Below are 18,607 nucleotides of genomic sequence, written 5' to 3' on the forward strand. Positions count from 1 at the left end.
AGGAAATGAAAACTTACATCACATGATGACAGAAGCCTTAAACAGATCCCACCAGAAAAAGAATGTTGACAAGCATAGATTTAAGCCACTGCATGTCTGCTCAAGCACCTCATGGCAGGATCGCTGCCCCACAGTGCCCAGAAAAGGAAGGCGCACACGGAAGCCCCCAGGGCATTTCTTACCACGCTCGCCTTTCTTTCAGTCCTGAGAGTATCTTTCACCAACTTCTCTGATTCTTCAATCAGGCTCCGGATGTTGGAATGGACATGGGTTGCACTGGTCGCATTTAGGGACACGTGACTAACATTTCCAAGGCCACTGTGAAATCAACATATTTAGAGATGTTATGATCAACTAAATTGAACTACCCCACTATTCTTAAAAGCCTTCCAGTTTCTTCCCCCTTAGAGAATTATCATCAACAAGGAAGACAGGATTTCATGTCAACATGTGGATTCCCCTCGAACTCCAAAAGTAATCTTAAGAAGTGATAACACTAAGAACTGCTGTTTAATTAACACCCAAAGAAGAGATGACTGCTGTGTCCCATCTTTTAAACCATCCATTCTTTGATCTCTGTTCAAACCCCCTGCGTGTGTCTGGGGTGCCGCTGCATGTTTGCATTGGCTGTAATCTCTCCTGCTACGGCATGTGTTAATTTAAAAAAAAAACAAAAAAGGCTTTCCTAAGCATATATGAGGATGCTGAATCTTATTCCTCAAATAGTATAGACCGATTTGAGGAAATTCACTAGGGGTTTTGGAGGAGCATCAGATAATATTTCAATCATCTGAACTTTACTCTTGTAAGTGGGCAAATCACTCAAGAAGTTGCCAGCTGGTAATGGTGCAATTTCATCCAGCTCACTCTAGCTTCAAAATGAAATCTGACAATTGACACATCTTTGCCTGCTGAGTAACCTACTTCATTTTCTTCCCGAGGTTATTGAGTTGCGTGATTCCCAAACCAGACACCAGCAGTTATTACTTGTTACTACTTCACTGGCAAAATTCAGTGACTTATGAATAAAAGATAATAATGTTATTTAACTTTACGTATCATACCAAATTACTTTTACTACTCATACTAAGTAATAAAGATTTTGTTGTAGCTATGCCTGTAATCAGAACATTCTTTTGTCTTTTGGGAAACGATGAAAGATGAAGAAAGGAGAAGAAATGAGTATGTAATTCCATTTTCTGAGTCCGATGGCAGACACAGGCGGTAGTGCTCAATGCAGCACATAATTTAAGCAATAGTCTATGTTATTCAATACATCGTTTTCAATTGCTTTCATTGTGTGGGCTAATCTTTTATGGCAGCATTCCTCAAACTGGAAAAATATTTATTTTTCTCCTTCCACAAAACACACCCGACACACAGAAACACACATATTCTAGTGTGTCCAGACTTTTTCCACTCATAATTTATAACAGATTCTAAAAGAAATAAATGTACCAACTAACAATATTGTGTAAATCACTGATAAGGCCTAAAACCCCGATTCCCTCATTTGCTGCACATTAGGTCACCTGAGTATCTTAAAAAAAAGGAAAAGTACAGCTCACACCCCACAGTCTTCGGGGGATGGGAGAGAGGCAAGTGGACACAGGCATCAGTATTTTGAAGTTCCCCAGGGTATTGCTGCAACAATTTGGGAACCATTGGCCTAAAGCTGTGCTTCTCATTTAAAGGTATTTCTAACAAGCTGAGGATATATTTGACAAATATCCAAAAATATATGTTAAAATTATGATAGTACAATGGTAGACCTTCAGGTAGTAGAAAGTAATGGAGATGGTATCTTTCAGTAGTTGGAAAATAGATTCCCAACACTTCTAATAGCCCGAGACGGGCAACCACTACCTGCATCCACGCATAAAGCCCGCGGGATCACAAGGTCCAAGAAGACAAGATGTATAAAAATAAATCAATATCTGGTTCTGTCCATAGGCAACCTAACAATAAAGTCCTGAGCACCAGGTAGATACTTAAGGCCTCGATGGCTTGATATCAGAGCATAATATTTGTTTTCATTCCTATCTGGTTCAGTTTGCATTTTTCCATCATACGGTCCTGCTGATGGTCAACCACGTTACCAGACATGGGAGAAAATCCTCCTTGCCACGGAAATAAAAGAGAAGTCTTCATTTTTAGACAAAAAAAGAATTTCACTCAACACTGTGATCAAAATAGCCATGCTTTTTCTCTCTGATCCACAGATCACAACCTGAGAACTCCTGCAAGGTGTGGTCTCACCTGTCCAGAGCACCTGCCAGTCTCTGGAGCTCAGTGGCATGATCCTCCGCTCTGTAGACAAGGTCCAGTGCTCTTCTTTTGGACATCTGCATGACCAGGTCATCTACGTGGTGCCTGATTTTGGCAGTCCATAGAAGCAGCTCATCCCGGTGATGCTCTAACTGCTACATAGAGAAATTAACATTGTGACTACATGTGCAACTATTTAACAATGTATCTGAGACGTGGGAAGATTCTTTGGAAACTTTAGGTACTGCAGCTGTGCTGAGTTGGGACTTACTGCTAGAGCCTTTCCTGAAGCATTTGCAGGTGCAGTGGCAGCATCAAGCAGTCCTCTTCCTTCTGCGATTAGCACTGACGTCAAGTTTTGTTCTTCTTGAACACGCAGCTTTTTATCCTGTAGCAAAAATCACCTCTAAGGATGCTTCATAAAAGCAAGTCGGTTTCTGAACCGCGGTGCCTGACACTATGTTCTGAAGTTAGCCTTCGGGGCTCTTTTTTTTTTTTTGTGCGGTACACGGGCCTCTCACTGTTGTGGCCTCTCCCGTTGCAGAGCACAGGCTCCAGACACGCAGGCTCAGCGGCCATGGCTCATGGGCCCAGCCGCTCCGCAGCATGTGGGATCTTCCCGGACCGGGGCACGAACCCGTGTCCCCTGCATCGGCAGGCGGACTCTCAACCACTGCGCCACCAGGGAAGCCCCGGGGCTCAGTTTTTAAGAAGCTAAGACTGGTATCATTTACATGGGAGAATGTGGTACCAGCTCTAATGGGGAGAGCTGGTAAGACTCACGCTGAACTCTCGCAGGTTGGCCCTGACAATGAACAGCAGGCGCCTGCTTTCCTGGGTCTTCCTCTCTGCCTCCCTCAGGAGCTCTTCTGCGGCCTGCACTTTACTGCTGTGTCTTGAAAGGAGGCTGCTTGCTGCTTCTTTTAACACCTCCAACTCTTGCTGTGGTTTCTGGTAATTTTTCTGAATTTGTGACAATAAATCTTCAGCAGCCCTGGGAAAATAATAGACGGTTCACATGGTAAGAAATGAACAACAAAGCTCGTATCATTGAAATGATAGTGGAAGAAACTTTTTGTTTTATACAGGAGGTTCTTATTAGTTATCCATTTTATACATATTAGTGTATATCTGTCGATCCCAATCTCCCAATTCATCCCACCACCACTCCCCCGACCCCGATAGTGGAAGAGACTTTTACATAATCGTTCTGAGTTTCTTTGTGACGTCCTAAGTGGTACCTTGTAATCTCTTACAAAGGGAAACAATTTTTCTAAGACAGCTATTAGTATGGCAGATTTACATTTTATCCTTAATAAACTCTCCTTATTCACAAACTTACTAACGTATTTTAGTAATGGAATTAAAAGAAACCATCTCAGTGAATCTTGATTCAGAAAATTGGGACCATAGTCTGTGAGTGACGGCAACTGAAATCTTTCATTATAATATGGCCAGAAATTGAAAAAAGGAGACTCTTCAGTGATTTGCTCTCAAGTTACCAGTGTATTTATACAACATAAAAGTTTTTCTGCAGCTAGTTAAAAAACAGATTTTATAAAAACTTTCAAATCCAAATTGCCAATAAAGATATAATTTGTACCACTGATAAAAGCAAGCTTTAGGAAATCGAAAGACATTTTCCTCTATTCTTTTGTAAATTGCTATTTCAATCAAACTTAAAGCTCTATAGAATGATACAGTTTTCATACTACAGAACTTTGCAGTGGTTGAATATATCCCATTAACTTCTTGCTTCAATTTGTCAGAAGAACTTTGAACAATTTCATGGAAAATGCCTTGTAAATCACCCTTAGCTTTCACATATCATCAGATCGCTGGGCTAAACACCACAAAAAAACATTTTCCAAAGATACATATTTGAACTCTGACATCATTGAGCATTATCAGGAATTATTTGAACATTCTTATGATTTTTAATGATTATAAAAATGATAGCAAGATGTTGCATTATGATACAGGCAACAAGAACCAAAAAGAGCACATGGGAAACACACAAATAAATCCAATATATTCCTAACATGTGGCCATGAATCTGTCAATTCACATTGTTAAAGAAGGTATCTCTCAAAGAAATTTAAATATAGAGGTCAAGTTTTCATCTATGAAATGAATTTACCACCTAAACTGTGATCAGATGAAATGATATAGTCAGCAGTGACTTGAAAGACTAAAAAGAAAAAACACAAAACCCCTCAGCACTCTTAGCTTCTTCTTGTAAAATTTATTTAGTTAACACAGTAAAACAGTGTTTTTCAAACTGCGTTTCTCCACAACACTAGTGCCGTGAACAGGTAGGCAAGTTCCATGAGAAAGGGTTGCGTGCCGCAGTACATTTAGCTGTGTTCTCCAGGCTCCTTTTGGAGATCCTGAAACATCAGCCTGAAGACTTGTAGTAAAGACCTTGTCTCTCCTTAAGACACTGCATTTACCAAATTATCTAGGCACAGGACACATTTCTTTACTGAAATATCTTTTGAATGGTGTGGGGACACCTGCGTGGAAAACAGTTGGGAAACACAGCTACAAAGGATAATTTACAGGGTGCGGTAAAGGGAAAGATAGCAGGCCGGAGTTGGCTACCCTTAGAAAGGCCTGCTTGCCAGGCTGGCCCTCGGCTGGCGTCTGCAAGTGCTCCCGCTGTCCCCTGACTGATAAGGGTGGCTCACTGCCTCGACTGTTTGTGCAAACAATGTGGTTTAGGCTGAACACCTGCTTCCCTCCTGGGAGTCTGGAATGTGGGTATGTGCTGGGCAGAGGGAGCCTATGGGACCAGCCCCCACTGAAAACCTCAGATGCTGAACTCTACAGGCTTCCCTGGGCATCACACACAAGCTGCTGCATTTTCATTGCTGGGGGGAGAGTGTGCTCCGTGGTCCCTCCTGGGATGGAGAGAGTGTAGGGAGCCTGCATGGGCTCCTCCCAGCTCCCCTGCATCTTCCTCATGATCCAGCGGTGCATCCTTAATACGCCACTCTAGGAAATCTCAGCCCTGAGTCACAGGAGTCCTGGTGAAACTCTGAATGTGGAGGTGGCCTTGGGGACCCTGACACATGCACAATAAGCAACTAGGTTGTGTGCTAAGTACTCTCACTTACAGGATTGCCGTACTTCAGCATAAATTATCAATCTTCTAAGAATTATAATAAAAAGGCTGAGAAATAAGTCCTAAAATAATCCATGAAATTTGAAATGACTTAAGTACACGGATTATCTATGGAAGAAAGTGGAGGCCTAAGAATGCATTTAAAAATCTTTTTAAAATAAAAGTCTCAGTAGTAATAATTTAACTTACAAATTAAAGAGCGAGTTTAAGAATCTTATTAATAACTTAATTCCAAATAGAAATAGAAGAGCTACAATGACAGAGAAAGGGTGACAGAAGGAGGGCCTAGTGGGGACGAGGGTCAGGGGGCACAGGTGGGGAGAGGGCCCCCTGCCTTCTCCCATTCCTCTCAACTGCTACTCAGTAAGTCAACTTTTCCCAGTTGGACTGTGAGCTCCTAGTGGGCAAAAGGCTTTATTGTTCTCTTTTGTGTCCCCAAGTCCTAGCACAATGCGGGACACCTGTGGGCTCAATCCACTTTATTGACCGAATGACATGACCGTGGAAGGTACTGGTGGGGGGAGGACCCCTGCAAAATGACTCCTGGGATCTGCAGGGATTCCCCGTCTGAGGGAGAGACGTGCAGCCGAGGGAGAGAATGAATGAGATGACCGACCACGTGTGGTGCTGGGAGGACCTTGAGTCTAGGATGAGCTGGAGCCGGGTGGATGGGGGGAGATGGTGAGTGAAGAGGGAGGCTGGAATGAATACGTGATGTTTACATGTTGTCCAGGAGGCAGTGGGGAGCTGAGGAAGGTGGGGAGAGAGCAGGGTGCCCTGGGGTGGCTGCCTCAACTGCAGGCGGGTCCTGGGACCACCTGCATGGAGGTATGAGCCTTTCCCTGTGGGGGTCCCCACACCATGCATCCAGTGAAGGGAGGATGCAGGGGAGGGGCTGGGTCAGGGAGAGGTGATTACAATCTAGTGTAGGTACACAGCCATGGTCTCTGAGCTGACCATGGAAATTCCACCCACCCATCTTCTATGGACTGGGTCTAAAGTGTACTTCCTGTTGTTTAGGGCTGGAAAATAACGGTTTAATGTCAGCAGATTTAGGTGTGTAGCCAGATTTCATATTGTCCTGCACGTGGGGCAAGCTACTAATATTCTCTGGGCCTCAGTTTCTCCAGCTGGATATTTCCCACCTAACAAGGTGGCGGGGATGAGCCCCTGCAGTCCATGAGGGGTGCAGTCTACACCACCCAGCACAGAAGAGGTGCTCTGTAGATGGCGGCCCCTTCCCCATCCCCTGGGTCCTTGCCCACTTCTGAGCCCCCCTCGACCAGTCCATAGTCCTCTCAGGGCCCTTCTTGGGCCCTAACAAATGTTCTAGTAATTAGATTATGAGTCCCCTCTCCAAATCCCATGCAACATAAGTTCCTCCTTTTGTTTCTCACAGAACAAATTAACAACGTCAAAAATCCCATTCAATGATGAAAAAAGATGTCTAAGCTCAGCTCTCCCGTGTGTGCCGGTAGAAGTGGATGTTGTTTTTAAAAACGTTTTAGAAAATAATTTGGCAATGCAAGTCGGGAATCCTCAAAATGCAAACTCTTTGGCTAAATGATTTCACTCCTTAACATGTACCCTGATAAAATAATAATGTGAAATACAGAAAAAGATTCTTATCTAAGTTGTTCATTACAACATTATTTAAAATAGTAAAATATATTAAAAATAGTTTAAACATCTCATTATAGAGACTGGAGTTTTGATGGAGTATTATGTGACTAAACCAGTACTTAAGACATTTATCACAACCTGGCAGAGAGATAGCTTTGCTATTACATCAAGTAATTACTGTGTGAAAATACTACGAAAAAAGCCTGAAAGCAAATTACAAGCTCCTAGTGACCATGTCTAACAATTCTTTGTGATCTGTCATTTCACATCATGGGTTTTGATGACAGTGTGCATGACTGAGCTAAATTAATCTGGCATGATGCCAAACTGTCCTAGAGTTCACAGCCTCAGTGGTAGCCACTGCCTGTGTCTGCTTCCATGAGAGTTTACAGCATTACACTTAATCTTCAAGAAAGACAGTATCATGAGGTTTTTTTTTTGTTCACACAAAGTAGAAATGCTGTTTTAGGGTCGCGGAGAAAAACCGAACCTATGACATAATAGCAAAGATAGAAATTCTACTGATCACACTTTTCTCTTGTGGAGGGGCCAGCACCCAGCTCTTCTCCTATGACCTTCTGCCCCACTGAGAGCTTTCTTTCCTTCTCCTCCACTTGCCTCCTTCCCCCTCAGCTTTCAAGTTCCTACCTCTAATTGGTTGTGTCATGAATGGTATTCAGGCACTTACTTGAGTCCAAGAGTGGCATTTTGGTGCAACTGCAGGAAATTCCTTTTCTGAATGATTTCCAGCAACGAAGTAATGTTCTTTTGCATATTCTGAAGAGTAGAACTGGGTAACTGGACATCTTCATCCAAGGTCTGATTTAGAGTTGCTGCCCTTTCGATGATTTCTACGGAGAAAATATATCAATCATTGAATAAGTTTCTCAAAAATGGACAGTACTAAAATGGAAAAACTTAGAACCTTCTCCAGTAAGGCCTGCTCTGCTCACCTAAACTGGATTGAACCTCTAGCCAGGCCAGGTCAGCCCATATATCCCAATGCACTCTGGACATCCTCTGTCAAAACACTCATGGACTTGGGATTACTGGTTTATTTCATGTCTGCTTCCCCAGTACCCATAAACTGTAAGGGCAGGGGCTGTGCCTACCATGCTCACGGCAGCATTCCCTGCCCCTGGCACGAACATCTGCATGTAGAAGCACTCAGTAATATTTACTGCAGAAACAAACCACCAGTACTTGATACTACTCTTTTTTTCTTTTTTTTTTTTTGCGGTACATGGGCCTCCCACTGCCGCGGCCTCTCCCGTTGCAGAGCACAGGCTCCAGACGCGCAGGCCCAGCGGCCACAGCTCACAGGCCCAGCCGCTTCGCGGCATGCGGGATCTTCCCGGACCGGGGCACGAACCCGTGTCCCCTGCATCGGCAGGCGGGCTCAACCACTGCACCACCAGGGAAGCCCGATACTACTCTTTTCTAAAAAACATGTCATTTGTTCTAATAATATCCTTACCTTTTGCCCTATAAAGTCTGATTCGTATTGGAGTCTACGCGTTTTATGCCCTTACACCATAACCCAAAAAGAAAAGCCAGAATTTCTGGTAGCCAAAAAACTGACAGTAGCATTCTAAAAGCCAGATCAGATGGGACATCCCAGTTGAGTAGGGAGTAAATCACTCTGATATTAGGACATACTTTGGGACCACACTGAAGCTCCAAATCCCATCAGCTCCTATTCTGGGCAGAGATGGTGCTGAGAGTTTAGCTAAGCTACTCTGTGGCACTGCTGCCTCTGTGTCCATTTCATTCAGCTAAGTGGCCTTCAGGGACCTGAAACTAACACTGGCCCCTCATGCAAGCATATGCCCTAGACGCAGCCGCAGAGGCAAAGCAAATGTAAGTTCTAGATATGACTTCCCCAATGGCCCTAGTGATCGACAGTCTTCCTGTCTCCCAGCACCTTCCCCTTCCATGCCCCGTAGATAAGGTCCCTGGGGACTTACCAAAACCCTGCTCTTTTGCTTTGGATTGGCCAATCTGGCCTTAGCCCAGGAACCCCAAAGCTCTCCACGCACAGACCCTAATAAAGGCCTGCGCTTCAGGTACCGTCTCCCACTTTCTGCCTGCACCCTGCCTTGACCACGTCGTGTGGCCCCTTGAGATGGGCTGGCTACTTCCTCAGGCTGGACCCCCCCGAGCAATCAACTGCTCTATCTCATCTTCTCTAGTGGTCTGTTGTTGGACCTCGGCTCACCACTCAGCAAATGTGCTCCGTTTAATAAGTGTTCATTTGACAAATTCATAATGGATGGGGAGGCACCATATCTATTTGATACTAAGGACCGAAGTGTACGGCATGACGTGGAAAAGAAAAAAGGAAACATCCATTTTTTAAAAGATAAAACTCTCAATGAAAGACAACGATGTGGACACTGGGAAGGCTCCAGGTGTCCAGTCTAGGAGTCTAGGACATGGTTACTCATGTGCTGAGTGAAGCGAATAAGCTTTTCCTACCGAGGAAGCCAGACCCGCCAGACAAGGCTCCGAGGACACTACCTTGGATGTCTGCCTGCAGCTTCTCCGTAAACGTCAAGAGGTCACGACTCTTGTTGAGGATCCTTTCAGTGGCCCTGGTCACGTGCTGGCTCCGTGTTAACACTCTGTCCAGCTGATGGAAAATAAAGGCCTCAGTTTAGTTTGACTTTGAATACAACGTGAACTTCGGCACTCCAGATGTTGTCTCTTTTAAGCAACAAACATATTCCAGAACACAGAGTGAAGATGTACACCATCACCTATGCTAAGGTCAACAGTTGGGTTGGAAGTGGACGAGGTCGTTCATGAAATGATTTACTGCTCACTCTGTGTGAGAAAAGGTGGTCTATTTTTTTAAAGGCAACCTAATTGGCCATGAAGCCACAGACTCCCCCAATGTCTCCATTGTGAAGACCTCATGTTCACTTTAGGACCCAAATATGCAGAACCTAGAAAGTAAAATCTTATTAATTTCTACTGACCGTGAGAACTTAGTCAAGGAGTTAAGACATAGAGTTAGGCAAATGGGCCTGCTTCTGCCAGGCTGGAGACCTGGTACTCAATACCTCCCAGTTTCATCAGTAACCTGCAGTAATAATGACACTGCCTCACAGGACTTCATGATGATTATATGGGATGATGTCTGTTAGGCCGGCAGTCCAGGGGCTGAGAGCTGCTCTCAGCTGTTATTTTTATTAGGAATGCTCTAATTTGTGAAAAGAAAGGTTTCATAAATTACAAACGTAATTTCCAGGAATGTAAAGTAACTCAGAATGGTTCTAAAAGTGTTTTCGAGTCAAAATCCAAAGAGAATCTTCTTTAATGGATACAAGAATTTATTTTCATCAGCTTATCACTTCCTACCAAATGTTTGCTTGCAGAGGTACTTTAAAGCCCACATATAAACCTTTAAACTCTTCCCAAATCATCATTAATTCCAGGCTAATACATTTTAGGGTGCACGATTGTATACGTGTGTGGAGAGACAGAGACAAGATACATATATACACAGATACACTATCATACACATATCAATGTGCATACATGCATATCTATGTGTGTGTGTGTGCGCGCGCGCGCACACACACACACACAAAATCCATGAGTGAAAATTATAAATTTAGCAATAGGCCTCCCTCGCCATCTGCAAATGAGCAGATTCTTTTCTGGTCACTAGAAACCATTTATCTGGCATGGGCTAAACAGAATAAATAACCCCCTGCTGACATCAAAGTCCACAAATCAGAAGCACAGGGCTGAAGCCTGAGTGTTGCCGACACCACACAAGGAGCTGCGCTGGTGTTGGGGGCAGGGGTGGGGACCTCCGTTCTCACCTTGTGCAGTGAATCCAGGACAGGGAAGAAGCCCCATCTTTTCATGCCGCCCACCCCTGGTTCCCAGGAGGAAATGAGAGGTGATGGTAAAGTGGCAGCCCGACTCCTCCCTCAGTGGACAGGACAGCAGAAATTAAATCAGGAGCCTCTTCCCACTAAAGCACAGAAGCTGGCAGCATCAGAACCGATTTGAACACAAAGCACCTGGAGCACAGCTCCTGGGAGGAAGAGGCTGCCCTGGTCTGATCAGAACCTTCCAGGCAGCCACCGGCAAGGGATCACAAGGGCTGGAGTGGGTGGGGGAGCGGGCCCTTTACGTGAAGAACTTACCTTCCTTTGCAGGTCCTCTGTTTGTTCTGAGACACCTTCAAGCTGTATTTTTGCCAGTTCTTTCTGTATATTTTCTTTTAAAAAAGAGTCCTAAAAGAATGAAGAAAACAAATTATAATGCTTCAAAATAAATCTTCTGGTTCTTAACTAACAATCACCTGTTATTACCTTTTTTGTTCACAGAAAGAAATTCTCCTTTCCTTGAAATTGCATTAAAAAATAAAATGAATCCCATTCACTGAAGTTCTGACTTCAGCAACATGGTTCCATACTGCCGTCTTTTGCACTGAACTTCCTATGTAGATATGAATTGAAAGTCTGGTGGGTTATGCAGAACTGAACTGCTGCAATTCCTGGGTGAGTCGGGCCGAATTTAACAGTAGAGTCACATAAATTTTAACTATAATTGCTAACACCTCAAAAAATGCTTACTAAGCTAAAATACAAATGTATTAAGTAAAGAAAAGCCTTTATAATTACTAACAACGAGGTGCTTAATTTATGCCAACACTCTTCTAATTTCTTTACTTGTATGACTTTACTCAAACCTTACAACAACACTTGAAGGGGCTAGATTATTGTTTATGGTCAAGACAGTTATCAACTTGCCCAAGTCGCAGTGTAGGTCAACAGTGAAAACAAGAAAAAGTGAAGGGTTCACAACTTTAAACTCCTGAGAACTTTACATAAACATAAAAAGTCATTTAAGGGAATTAACAAGGTGGTTTAAATGAGGGAAGATCACTCAAAAAGAGTTAAAGTTGAAATCAAGTGTTTATTTCACGTGGTAAAAAGAAATATAGTTGTACTGCTGGAGCCCAAACTGACAGAGTAGTACTTACTGACTGTGTCTATAGTGAGTGGAAAAAAAACTTAAACATTTCTTTCCTTCCTTTTTTTTCTTATCTTTCAAAACATTTCGTTCTATTTGAGGAAAAATAATATAGAAACATCTCTTAGAGTTTCCTAACCTTTCTTAACTCCATTATATCTAAAGAGAAAAGACCGGGATTAACAAGAGTGGATCACTGAAGCAGCTGGATTCCACTGTGCGCGCACGCACACACACACGCACTACTGCATAGCACAGTGAATTAAATATCTCAAATTCTAATGCATAGGCTTTAAGCCAAATTAAGAATCACATGTTTTCCCAATTAGAATGAAAAAACACTGTCTAGTAAGTCAATTTCTTACCTTCCCACCTTCTTTTGGACCCAGATCAAAACACAGATTTTAACTAAACATAAAACTATGATTTACCCTCAGAGATTTTCATATAGTCTTCCAGGGAGGAGGAACTTTTGTGCCCTGCAACTCCAGTTAAGAATAATACACTGACAGAAAATAGTTCATCTTCATTCAGCACATTAAAGAAGATGCCATCCTGATTCCTTTTCTGTGTTTGTATTAGGTCTGCTGTTTTCAACTATCCAAAGACCTGTTATAAACAGGGGTGAGTGGACTTTGTCTTATTCCAAAAGGCAGGAGAAAGAGGAACACAGAGGAAGAATCTACAAGGAGGCATCTATGGATCAATTCTTGACCAATTAGAGCTGCCCCACAGTGAAACGAGTTATCATGTGGATGATGCAGTCCCCGGTCAGGTTCAGGGGAAGGCCTGGCGCCTACCAGCGCTGGACACTGGGACTGAGGCTCCTGCACCTATGCGGAGCATGGACAGAAAAAATGACCCCTACTGTCAGGCCAAGTCTTCACCTCCCCATGACACATGTTTCTATCCATCTCTGTATTCCTAGTACCTACCCGGAGATATTTCGTTGTATTTTCCAGGTTTGACAAAATCCCATACGGGACAGGGATGATGCCGGAGAGGTTCACAGAGACGATGGCATCACCCACATGGTCCATGTCATTCAGCAGCACGCCTCCACATTCATCGTCACAGGCTACAGGGTAGAGGAAGTTCAAGTTAAAGCAAAGCGGCCGGCACGTTTTCCCGTGTGTGCGCATGGCATCCTGTAATAACAACATCTACAGTGCTTCCGAGGACTCATCCCATCTCATCCTCATGCCAACTGTGCCTCGGGAAGTAAGCAGGTCCCAAGCCCCTGTTCTCAGATGACGACGCCCAGACGCAGGTCACATTAGTGACTCCCCAGGGCCACACAGAAACGCTGCTCCAACCTTTACAGCACGTTTGCCCATCTTTGACTTGGACCTACGGCCATGAATTCCAAGTGCAAGTCCTGTCAGGGCCTGGCCTGTGATTTCCTCAGATAGTTTGCAGACACCTTCAGCAAGTACAAATGAAGGGGAGTGGAGAAAGTAACGGATGTGTCTTGCTAATGACAAACACACAAAGAAAAGCAAAAGAGCTCTGGACTGCCATGATCCTGACCTTGCTTCTTCCCTACCTTCCCCGCGAACCACTGAGGAGACATCCCAAGGTCACTACCTCACGTACTTGCTATTCAAATAAATCAGAACTGGCGAAAAAAAATTCCACAACAGCCAAGAGCTGAGGCCACACGTGAAATCTGGTGACACAAATGAGCAGCCACAGGTGTCCTCTCTGCTCTGACTGACCCTTGGCTCCACTAGAGGGGACATTAACCAGCTGAACCATGAAGCTGGCATTGCTGTGCTGCTGATAGTGATGGAGAGATAAATGCTGTTATCCTAGAACCTTCTCCTCGGCTCCAAACGCACTTCACAGAGTTCAGTTCGGCAGATGCAAAGGAATCTATGATTCGTTAAAATAAAGTAGGACTTTCTCTATCCTGCCAACGCCACTGGGCGCCGTACCAGGAAACCATCTGGGAGGAGAAACCACCTTTCATCCTTGAGAGGAGTGATACCCACACACACAGTCGCTCTCCACCAGAATGTGCCTTGGTTCACAGTCCTCACAGCGGAGCCCCGTGGCCCCCGGCCTGCAGACGCACTGCCCGGACCCGCGGTCACAGTCACCGTGGACAGAGCCATGCGGGCTGCAGTCACACCTCTGGCAGGTGCCGCCCGGCATCTGAGGGTTCCCACGGTAGCCCAAGGAGCACCTGCAGAAGGAGACACGCAGGACAGACAGGAGGGTCAACACCAGTGAGTAAATACACAGAGCAGCTTCCCAAGGACAGTAATCACTTCTGCCACATGAAGTGCAGAGAACACAGGCCACTCACCTTATTCTGCATTTTATTTCCTGAAAGGAGGATGAGATGGTCACAAGGAAGTGCATTTACCTATTTTGATGCCCGGGGGGTTTCATTTTGCATTATCAATCGCGCACATCCAAACTGATAAGGGCTCCCGATCACGTTCATAAATATGTCCTATGTGTATAAAAGGGGCAGGTGACATACCTTTCACAATATTGTCCTTCGTAGCCTGGAAAACAGGCATCACAGCGAAAATCGTGATCACCTTCCAAGACACAAGTGGGACTAAAACTGGAAGAAAAGAATTTTTTTGAATTTTCAGATACACAACTTCAAATCTTTCTTAGGGTACTTATTCGTTACTCTTAGGGTACATGATACTGTCCTAAAAAACAACTGATGACACTGGACAATTGGACAAGTTTTTTAGAGCTTATACTCTTTGGGGCAAAAAAAAGGAAAATAAACACATAATCGATACAAGCGGTTGCATCTCTTGTATCTAGAAGATACTCACAGATGCCTGTCCAGTGACAACCATGTGAGTGCTGAGGGGATGCAGCCCGATTTACAGAAGACAACTACTTAGTCACCAAACAAGAAAGCTTCCCAGGTGAAAAGGGGCTTGTTCTGAGATGTACGTGAATTATCTGACTTATCAGATGAAAAGGTGGCTGGAGAGAGCTGCACGTGCGCAAACGTGCGGAACAGCAGGGAGAAGGGAGCTGGACCAGCGCTGGGGATACACCTGACTGCAGTGAAAGGCAAGAGGGAAAAGCAGGGGAAAGAAGCAGAGTGAGGGCGGGATCTCAGGGTAACTGGACCTAAAGGTGGGGAGTCGGGCGATGGGCTACAGCAGCAAAAGGACAGAGCACCAAAAACTGGATGATCCACTCAGATTGTGACCCCTCACTCGGGGACTGCAGCTTCTGGCGTGTTCCTTTTTCTCAATAGCCTCTGCCTCCACATTTTAAATCACCAACTAGAGGCTCAGCTGGGTACCTGCAAACCACTAAAGAAACAGCTGGGGTATCTGGCCGGTAAGAGAAGTTCCCAGCATGAGTTACAGGGTTGCTATGAGCCCTGCTTCACTTCTGACTTTTTTCCCTCCTTAAACACTAAAGGGACAGACTTCAGTGAAAACACAAAATATGTAGAAAACAAAGCACGTCTTTCGAGGCCTCTCAGATGCACAGCACACACGGAACGTTCACACTCTCACCGTCTCTTCCTAACAGTGTACTAATTTATTAGCGTGTGTGTGTGTGTGTGTGTGTGTGTAGGGGGTGTGCTGTGGGGATGGTGTGGACTTTCTGTAACTGAAGAAGTAAAATACACAAACAGTATAGAACTGTGCAAAGCAGAAGTGTAAAACACCCGTCCAGACATTTCTCTGGGCATGTACAGCTATGGAGCTGTGGACATGGACATACATACGGATATGAATGTTTTCCAAAATGGCATCACACCGTATGTTCAGTTTCATAATTCCATTGGCCATTCCTCCAATTCTGTACATACAGATAATGCCTTATTCTTTTCTCAGTGTTGGTACAATATTTCACTCTAGGTACGTACCACAATACACTCTAGGTATTTAATCAGTCCCGTGTAGGGAGATATTTTAGTGCCCTCCTCCAATTTCTTGTGAGTACAAGCAATGCCCATCTTTATACACATATGCAAGTATTCATATAGCTTAGATTACATGAGTGAAATTGATGATTCAAACTTTATATACAGGTTTTATACAAAAAATAGCAGCAGCAATACATTTTAGGATGCTTGATAGTTTACAGCAGTTTACACAGTGCCTCTCATTAGGTATTCGTTGTCAAGCAACACTTACTTGGAGACAATAAAAGACAGAAGATTAGAACAAATATTAAAAAGAAAACTTCATTTTAGTATACCGAAAGTTGGTATTTGATCTATACATGTTCAATGCCTTGTCAAATAGTCTAAGCAATAATGAAATGTTATTTATGAATTACAGTTTTTGTTGCAACCAAAGAGGACCCACGGATATTCCAATTCCTGCCTAAAATCTCGTTTCTTTTACGTGTTCAGATAACTCTATACAAGTATCATGAGTATGAGGTAGAACCTGGCCCCAATTTCCTTACCATGCAGCATTTCTGCACTTCATCAGACATCAGCATGTATAAATTCTAACCCCATTCCCTTGCATTGAACAGGAACTGAATTCTTCGTATCATTATTCATAAAATTAATAACAATTCATCTCTAGGCACACTGGTTCCACAGGTTGGAGGCTAAAATTAGTCTTCAAAAAAACAAAACCTGCGGCTTCCCTGGTGGCACAGTGGTTGAGAGTCCGCCTGCTGATGCAGGGGACACAGGTTCGTGCCCCGGTCCGGGAGGATCCCACATGTGGAGCGGCTGGGCTGCTGAGCCTGCACATCTGGAGCCTGTGCTCCGCAATGGGAGAGGCCACAACAGTGAGAGGCCCGCATAACGCAAAAAAAAAAAAAAAAAAAAAAAACCTGAAAGTCCTTTCTTTAATGGGTTCCATTCTAACACTCAAAACTAACACACAGATACTTTGCTTTTGAAAAGATTCTCCTCAAATGCTGGAAGAATGAACACTTTTTCTTAAAATTAGCCTTTCTCGACACACACAGAGTATTCATTAAGACAGATCACGTGGAGACCCTGGAAAGTGAAGCTGAGAGTGGAAGCAGCCCGCCTTCAGCAGTGGGTGGTGCAGGCGTGCCAGTGCACCTGCAAGGCTCACCTGGCAGGGAGGCCGTGAGGACAGGTGCAGAGAGAGCAGTCGCTGGCCGAGCCGGTCACCTTCCCGTAGTAGCCGGGGGCACACACATCGCAGTGGTCTCCGGCGGTGTTGTGGCTGCAGTTCTGGGGCCCCATGTTTCAAAAGGAGAGGAAAACAATGGGAAACTGTTAGAACTCATTCTCATCTGGCAATAGCCCAGCACTACCACGTTTCATATCAGTTGACTTTTTTTAATTCTCAAGGAAGGGTGAGCATTTTTCTTCATATTTTTAAAATCCTGGACACACTGGCAGCTCTGTGGCCTTCGTTCATTATAAGATTGCATTCATCCGACACAACCTAGAAGTTACTGATACATTCTTCTTATAGAAAATATACCCAGTGCGGCCAGCTTTCAGAGCCTTAAAATATGGATCTAAAATGTATAGGGACCCAAACAGCGATGTGAAGCGCACTGATTTGTGCATAGTTGGGGTTCAGTGATCACACTGGAGGGTTGAGAGGGCAGAAGAGAACGGATAGATGATTCAAGAAATCGACGGTGGGTTAAGTGGGCTGTGTTCTTTCCTGAGTATAAGTTGACAGGTCAGCCGCTGACCTGAGAACTTTGTTCTGGTAGGTCAGGAAAGGGAGGGGAATCATTTAATGTCCTAGGAGTACCTAATCTTGTCAAAGTGCTTAGCTGCACCAAGGAAAGATGCAGCATGAAAGAACCAATTAACTTCTCAAACTATCCGTGTGACTTTTGTCCCCGTGATTGGCCAAGGGACCTTCTTAGCTAATTACATCTCACCTGAAGTTGCCTGAAATCAATTCTCCTTAAATTCTTAAATGAGATTTTCTCATTTTCTGTATTAGGACTTTACTTCTGCCCGGAGCGTGAGCTGATTAGAATGAATAACTTTTTTAACAGTGTTGCAGCTATCTGCATCTTCATTAAGTCCACTTTACCTTGAATGACTTGGAATAATTCTTTAATTCCAGATATATAATGAAGTCAGCCAAGGTGAACACACATCTTTTTAACTGAGGAGAACCAAGCAGTGCTTCAGCTTCTAAATTCACCTGGGCACTGCTATGGTTTAACAGTTTTCCCAGGGGAGACTGCCTTTAAATTCCACATATGAAAGATGCTTCCAAACAGAAGATGGATCTGGTGTGGGAACCCTGGTTCCTGTGTTTGGGCCACAGCCAAGATCTCTAAGGCTTTGGTGTGTCTTTCTTGGTGGAGAGCTCATTTTCCTTCAGTGAGTTATTTTACCTGAAGCAGGTTAGTCTTGGCACAATTTAGACAAGGAACCAATGTTCCCACATGAGTTATCAGAAAGAATGAGGTTTCACGAGTAGGGAAAGAATATCGGGTTATTCTATGTTATCAATAAGGTCTCGTCGGCTTAAGGAAAATCCTGGATGCAAGAGTTTGTCCTCAGGAACACAAGACTTCTGTCTGGGTCACTTGGTCCTTTGCAGTGGTCAGAACTCTCCTTGTGTCCCTGACGGCCTAGGGGTAGGTGGCCAGGAAACAAATGCACACTAAGACCTCTAGGAC

General features: G+C 44.1%; 1 protein-coding gene across 2 annotated transcripts in view; it reads right to left on the minus strand.

Moving 5' to 3' along the window:
- The window catches only part of LAMA1 (laminin subunit alpha 1), a 164,990-nt gene that overhangs the window by 46,369 nt on the left and 100,014 nt on the right, over nucleotides 1–18,607 (minus strand). For both annotated transcript variants that reach the window (XM_060311142.2, XM_060311143.1), the window contains exons 30-40: nucleotides 17,059–17,180; nucleotides 14,505–14,591; nucleotides 14,008–14,201; nucleotides 12,949–13,091; nucleotides 11,182–11,271; nucleotides 9,539–9,650; nucleotides 7,707–7,869; nucleotides 3,052–3,262; nucleotides 2,540–2,656; nucleotides 2,260–2,423; nucleotides 183–318 (exon numbers count right to left, since the gene is read on the minus strand). In XM_060311142.2, coding sequence (XP_060167125.1) covers nucleotides 183–318; nucleotides 2,260–2,423; nucleotides 2,540–2,656; nucleotides 3,052–3,262; nucleotides 7,707–7,869; nucleotides 9,539–9,650; nucleotides 11,182–11,271; nucleotides 12,949–13,091; nucleotides 14,008–14,201; nucleotides 14,505–14,591; nucleotides 17,059–17,180 — 1,539 coding nt within the window. The remainder of the gene's footprint in view (nucleotides 1–182; nucleotides 319–2,259; nucleotides 2,424–2,539; nucleotides 2,657–3,051; nucleotides 3,263–7,706; nucleotides 7,870–9,538; nucleotides 9,651–11,181; nucleotides 11,272–12,948; nucleotides 13,092–14,007; nucleotides 14,202–14,504; nucleotides 14,592–17,058; nucleotides 17,181–18,607) is intronic.

This window comes from Globicephala melas, chromosome 13 (assembly GCF_963455315.2).
Source record: "Globicephala melas chromosome 13, mGloMel1.2, whole genome shotgun sequence".
Taxonomy (NCBI): domain Eukaryota; kingdom Metazoa; phylum Chordata; class Mammalia; order Artiodactyla; family Delphinidae; genus Globicephala; species Globicephala melas.